General features: G+C 29.3%; 1 protein-coding gene across 1 annotated transcript; it reads left to right on the top strand.

The window, feature by feature from the left end:
* Nucleotides 1-2,832: 2,832 nt before the first annotated feature.
* On the top strand, nt 2,833-5,660 carry LOC145092535 (glutathione S-transferase U17-like). The gene is made up of 2 exons (XM_079030482.1): nt 2,833-3,178; nt 5,038-5,660. Exons 1-2 carry the CDS (start codon nt 2,837-2,839, stop codon nt 5,407-5,409), a joined length of 714 nt encoding a protein of 237 aa, XP_078886608.1. The 5' UTR covers nt 2,833-2,836; the 3' UTR covers nt 5,410-5,660.
* The last annotated feature ends 1,327 nt before the right edge of the window (nt 5,661-6,987 follow it).

Genomic DNA, 6,987 nt, shown 5'->3' with positions numbered 1-6,987 from the left:
CTCACTATACGTTACCTAGAGTGGTAGTATGCGATGACCAGAGGGTTTTATGTGTTATGTATATGATTATGTGCTATGTGATATTTGTATGTTGTATGATGATATAGACCGAACCGGAGGGTCCAACGAGCTATGACCGGACCAAAGTGTCCAACGAGCTACGGGACTGGAGGGTCCCGCTGAGACACATCGACCGGAGGGTCGTATTATAGCCTCGAGTGGCGTATGTGTTGTATGTGGTATTTTGGGGAACTCACTAAGCATTTATGCGTACAGTTGTTGTGTTATGTGTTTCAAGTACTAGTGATGAGCGCGGGAGGGCGCCGGTATGATTCGTACACACACGCATTGAAGTTTTTGTAGAGATTCTGGGAAGATGTTTTGTGACAATAACATTTGATACAATATGTTTGATATTATTTTATGAATGAAGAATGTTTTAAAAATGAAAAATTATTTTGAAAATTAACGTCGTTACAATTTGGTGACTTATTGCACATTTCTATTACATAAAAGCATATCTTACTGTGTGTGCAAATGGTTTTGGTCTCTAATATCTAGGTATAATACACATTTTTTATATTATGCAATTTTAAATCTTTATATCATGAAGATCTTTTCAGTTTTGATATTTGGACTGGTTTGTTATTATATAGAAGGATGGGGCTGATAAGATTAAGGAAGCAACACAAATCAAATTGAAAAACAACAACAACAATGAGTGTTTGTAGGCTGAGTTAAAGATTTTTTTTTCTTTGTTTCTAATTTTATTAGGATAATTTGTTTGCATTTGGCTTCTAATTTCTCTATTTTAATTCTTATGAGATTTTTTTTGTCATCTTTTAAATTTAGTTTCGCTTGCTACATGTTTAAGTATTTTCGTTCTGCCAAACCTTTTTGGCATAGTTTAAAAATCTACGACAAATACATTTCCCACATTATAAGCCAAACTAAAGTACATTGCTATTTATGTAATGATTTTTAAGAAAAATGTGTAACTTGGGAGATTTTCTATGGTGTTTATCATTAGTAATCCACTCAAATTTACAATTACAATTGGTGTAGAAGTTTTCAAGAAAATTATACGCAAACTGGTTTGGTAAGAGTTGGGAGTTCATAATAATTAACAAACCCAACAACGACCCTCCACTCCATACCAAGCATGTAAACCTTTCTAGTTTACCATTAAATTGAGATTTGTTATTATTCAAGAAACATTATTTTATGTTTGTTTTTTTGGCAGCCTAACATCTATCATTCGGTCATCTTTTCCAGCTGAGACATACAAGAGAAACCTACATAACTTTGACCAATAGGAGTCAAACACAAACACAAAAAAGGTCGACAACATGAAAATGCAGACACATATAATTTTTGGGTTTAATTTCGAATTCTCCATCTCAAGTACATGAACACACATAATTTGCAAATTTGGGTTTCCCTCTCCATCACACTATCAAATCTATAAAACGTTTGGTATCTCAAAAATTGTTTTGATTTCTTTTTTGTTTCATCTTATTATTATTTTTTCAGATTTAGGTTTCCTTCTCTTTCTAAAATTGTCTTTTTTTCAACTCAAAAACATAGAATAATTAGGTCAAAAACATCAAAAACATCGAATAATTAGGTATGAAATAAATAGATAGAAAGATGAGAAAATAGATAGATAATGGTGTGATAGTATATGATGCATCTAGAGGGACGGAAGGATAGAAACTAAAGCCTATATCTAGATATATATAGGAGGAAGTGGGGAATAAATTAAATTTATGAGAAATTAAATATCCTCCTACCTTTTGATCCTACCAATCCTCTTACCAATTTAAGTGAAAGTGATGACATGTATCATATTAGTATCCTAAAATAGCATTAAATCTCATTAAATGAGCATTAAATGTTACAAATGTCACCATTTCATTGGATATGAAGATATGTAGGAACAAAAAGTAGGAGAATATTTAATTTCTCTTAATTTATAATAAACCACAATCTCAATGGAATGAAATTTTCAAATCTTGGGTGAAGAGAGATTTTGTAAAATTACACAAATAAAGGAAAATTTAATAATATGAGATTTTAGAATCATTTTTTTAACAAGAAACGGGTTGAAACGAAATTTAATACCAAATACATTTAAATACATTAAAATTCTTCAAACCAAATAATCCCTAAAAAAGTAGATAACCCAAGTAAAAAACGCAGTCGTAGATAACAAGGAAATCGACGACACATACATCAACTCCTTTTTAGAGAGTGTCGTCAGAGAAACCAACACTTACAAGGTTGGATATTCGGTGCATGTTAACAACTTAATTATTATACAATATTGCCTCATCCGTCTTATATATAAACATTTATTTGATTTATTATTCCATCCCATACATATTAATTAACTATCCATTTGGCATCTCTTCATGAAGCACAACTTGGTTCCCAACTTGTCGTCTGATACTTTAATCAAATAAGTGCACATATGTAAGACAAACTTGTTTATCAAGCTACCGGTTAACACGAGACATTCAAATTGATCTTTTACCGATAATGATTGTACAATCATTTACAAATTAATTTCCATGGTATTAATTTGGTAACTTATACAATATTTTCTTTAATTTTGCGACTTATTTTCATACGAATTACATTTTTACTATTTCTTAAATTGACAAATACCTTTTGATAGTTTTTACTTTTTTTACAATACAAACTTTCTTATGCTTCACCAAGATAAACGGAGTGGTAGGTCTGCATATATGAGGTAGCTGTTGTCATTTACTTAAACATTAAAGGGCATTCATGGTTATTGTTTTGTATAAATATAGTAGCTTCTTCTACATGTATGCATCAATCTAATTCAATGGAGGAAAGTAATCAAATAATGCTTCTTGGCACAGCTGCAAGCCCATATGTCAACAGGGTTCAGTTCGTCCTCAACCTTAAATCTATCAAATACGAGTTCATTGAGGAAAATCTTGCATGCAAAAGTGATCTCCTCTTGGCATCAAACCCAGTTCTAAAAAAGGTCCCTGTTCTTTTACAAGCAAACAAACCACCACTTTGTGAATCTCTTATCATAATCGATTACTTAGAGGACATCTACCCCAATGTCCACAAACTCCTCCCATCCGATCCTTTAGATCGAGCTATTATCCGATTTTGGGCCAATTACATGGATAACGAGGTATGTTGTAGATTTGGTGATTTCATTTTCCAAAACATTCCTTAAATTATAACAAAAAAACATTGTACTTAAAAAATGTCTACAATTCTAGAAGTTTTTATAGTTATATTAACGAGTCCTTGAATATAATAAAAAAGATTTGTCCGATAAATGATAGATTTGTAGATCTAAAATAATGTGACTAAATTCTATACTTTGAACATGTTCTTGAATATACTAAAAAAGATATGTAGGATAAATGACAGTTTTGTAGATCTAAAATAATGGGATTATTCTTAGATCAACCCACATATGTTTATACCAACCTCATAAGAACATAATGTCTTACTAAAATACCATGGGCAAAACTAGTTTGTAGCGGGTAACAGTTAACGGTTAGCGGGTAGCGTTTGATTTTGGAGAGTTTTGTCGAAAGCTACTCCATGTAGCTTTTGATTTTTGAGCGTTTTGTTTAGGTTAAAAGTTAAATGCTCCTGTCGCTGAATGAAGTTTTTTTTACTAGTGTTTTCTTAAAAGCTAGAAGGCAGAAGCTCTCAAACGTTGCATGCCAAACATGCCCTATTTTCACAATGCCCCACCTACACAACTAATTTTAGCAATGGATCTCAATTTTTTTTAACCATTTATCATCAATACAACCAAATATATAATATTATTCTTTTCCATTTAATTTAATTATCTAGATTTTTATATAAAATTTGATATCTAAAAAATAATAAAATATATACTTTATATGTATATTTTAAGAAAGTAATGTTTATTTTTTCTATTTTATCGTTATAAGTGAAATAAAATGTGAATTCTATTAAAGGAAACAAATGGAAGTATAAAATAATGCAAAAATAGAAAAATTACACATATAAAAGATTCAAATTACATAACTAATTGTCATCATCAACTTTTTGGTGTCTGTCTTCAAACATAATTCTACAAATACGGTATAAGATTTACTCGTTCTGTCCCAAAATTATTATCTACAGACAAATAACATATAAATTATGGAAGCATCAATTATTATTAACTTTATACAATAAAATAACAATTTTATTCTTATTTTACATTTAATGTTCCATTAAATGCTTAGTTGGTTAAGTAATAATAAAGGGTATTTTGGTAAAAAATGTTATTTATTTTTTGGAAATAGACTATTATTTTGGGACAATCCAAAAAAAAAGATATACTATAATTTTGGGACAGAGAGAGTATTAATTAGGTTTACTAATTGGTTGAGTTTTAGAGAAAACCAAGGTTGTAAAAAACGCTCGACGTTAGCTAGTCGGTGGACTAGGGTCAAGGGATTAATCGGCTAGGCGGAGATTTATCGGGGGATTAATCGGGGACCATTAATTGCTAATTTATTGAATATTAAAAAATTAAATATGACTAATATCATATCAAAGTTCGTAAAAACCACTAATATGATAACAAAATAGGTTAATATGATTAATACAACACTAATCATGCCTCAAATAGTTTCCATTGAAATAAAATTTCTTCAAAATGTTAAAATTTCATCATTTTATAATGTTTCACTCATTATGTATGTAGGGTTTAATCGGTAGGCACTCTCTAATCGGTCGAGTAGCGCCTAAAGATTAATCAGGACCTAGTCGAGATTTTTACAGCAGTGGAGAAAACTAAGAGTTTTCTTGAAAGAAGATTTTGAAAAATCGTTTGGAACTCTATATATTTATAAATCATCTTTAAGAAGTAGATGGGAGCTATAAATATGTCGAAAATTGTGGGTTGCTTTTATATTAAACATTGAATTGATGTTTGCTTATAATACGGTATCGTAAAAATATATTATATGTATAATCTGCTTGACTTACATATATATGCCCAAAACGTCTTTGAAGGTTTTACCTTTATATGAAAAGCTGAGGTGTACACCTCACAAAGAAGGAAAAGAAGCAATAATAAAGCAGATTATTGAAGAATCAAGTTTGATAGAAAAAACACATATCAAGTTTAGTAATGGGAAGTCTTATTTCGGTGGAGAAGATGTGGGCTATTTGGATGTTGTTTTTGGAAGTTTCATAGGTTGGACAAGATTTGTTGAGAACCATTACAATTTCAAGATATTCGATCGAATTAGGACACCAAATCTTGTAGAATGGGCAGAACGTATGACATCACATGAAGACATTAAAGACGTGATCCCAAGGGAGGAAACACTCATGAATTTCTATATGATGATTCAAGAACACAAAAAACCAAGAGTTGTTTGAAGCTATATTAGGGACACACTCGTGAACTTATATCTGATGCTTCAAATTCATAGATCAATAAGTGTTTGTTTGTAACTGGATTTTATGTTTATTTCTTATTTAAGTATTATACTACTATATATAAGGTCATTGTATTTCCTTTTAGTTTCACCTATGCATCACGTTATGGTACAAATGTCAACAATCTTACTTCGGTATTGTAAGTTTTGGATTATGACTATCATAAATGTTTGAATTTCGTGTTTAAATAATTATAATTCTCTAAATTCATCGGTTTTGCTTTACATAAAATATAATTAAAATGTGATAAAGTGGTGTAATCGGTAGCCACATAATTGTTTCAAATTCTTAGAAAAATCAAAATTTGGATTATCTTATTAATACATTATACTTTTGAAAATCTAACATAGATAGACATATAATTTTTTTTTTCTATTTAGATTTAATTTGAAAATCTAAACAACTACAACACTACTTTAAAAAACGAACCTATCAAGATATTTTTTTCTTATTTTTTTTTTATTAAGACATTAAATTTTGAAAATATAAAAATATTTGATTGTAGCTACCATTTATTAATTATATATTTAATTTTCTTTCCTCTATGCAAAATGTAATTAATGTATTAATAAGATAATAATCAAAAGTTAATCAAAATTTTAATTTTGATTATTATTCTATTAACACAATGTATTTTCAAATTTTAACTTATTAGAACTTTGTATTTTGAAAACATAATAATTTGATATTGGTTGTCATTTATAGTTTTTTTCTTTCGTTCTTTCTTTTTTTTTTCAAAATTAAGAGTGTTTAAACATTGTACTGTTAACTCTTTTTCTTGTTAAGAACACTTTGATTATACCTTTTATTTTATTTTAAATATTAAGGCTTTACATTTTGAAAATGTATCATGTTTAGACGTTCGTTTTTTTTTTTCAATTCCTACTTAGTGCCTTTCCAAAGTTTCATCATTGTTCCACTTTGATCCTTTTCTTATTGCATCCAAAGTTTCTTCTTTAACAAATTCTAGTATGGGTGTACTTAGAACATGCACCACTTTCAGAGGAATAAGAAGAAAGTGCATATTTTTCACTAAAATGTTGCCCTTCAAACTTGTTCAGTTTGTCAAACTTGCGTGTCATGTCCTTCACAGAATCGCCACTTACCATGATCACAAATTAATTCAATCTTAATTACAAATTTAGGGGTAAAAGCACTTGGAAATTCTAAGAATTCAGTAATCACTTTCAAATTAAAGTATTTGGGTGGTACTTCCAATCTTCAAATGGATAATGCTTAGAATCAAAGAACAAGAACAGAGAGCTAGATGTTATAAAATTTGTGAGTACTAGAAAATGAATAACATAAAACAAATTATAAACATCTTTGTCTAAAAATTGTCACAAGACAGTTTTCTTTGTCATAAAACTACCCAAACTATCATAAAAAAGTTTTCCAACAGTAAAAAAGTGCCATAAAAGTGGGTTTTAATTAGAGTGCAGATGAAGTCCAAAAACTAGGTCAAATTTCAAGAATTTGAATTTTTGATGCATTTTTATATAGCATTTTTGATGCATT

This window comes from Lactuca serriola, chromosome 3 (genome assembly GCF_051521515.1).
Source record: "Lactuca serriola cultivar US96UC23 chromosome 3, Lser_US96UC23_V15, whole genome shotgun sequence".
NCBI lineage: Eukaryota > Viridiplantae > Streptophyta > Magnoliopsida > Asterales > Asteraceae > Lactuca > Lactuca serriola.
Note: the sequence above shows the minus strand (reverse complement) of the source record. Positions and strands in the feature narration are given on the sequence as shown.

What these genes read in the sequence shown, in the direction of transcription:
- LOC145092535 (XM_079030482.1), top strand. Translation starts at nt 2,837, where the DNA reads ATGCATCAATCTAATTCAATGGAGGAAAGTAATCAAATAATGCTTCTT. An exon ending in CCAATTACATGGATAACGAG is followed by an intron (nt 3,179 to 5,037) that starts GTATGTTGTAGA and finishes ACGTCTTTGAAG; the next exon opens with GTTTTACCTTTATATGAAAA.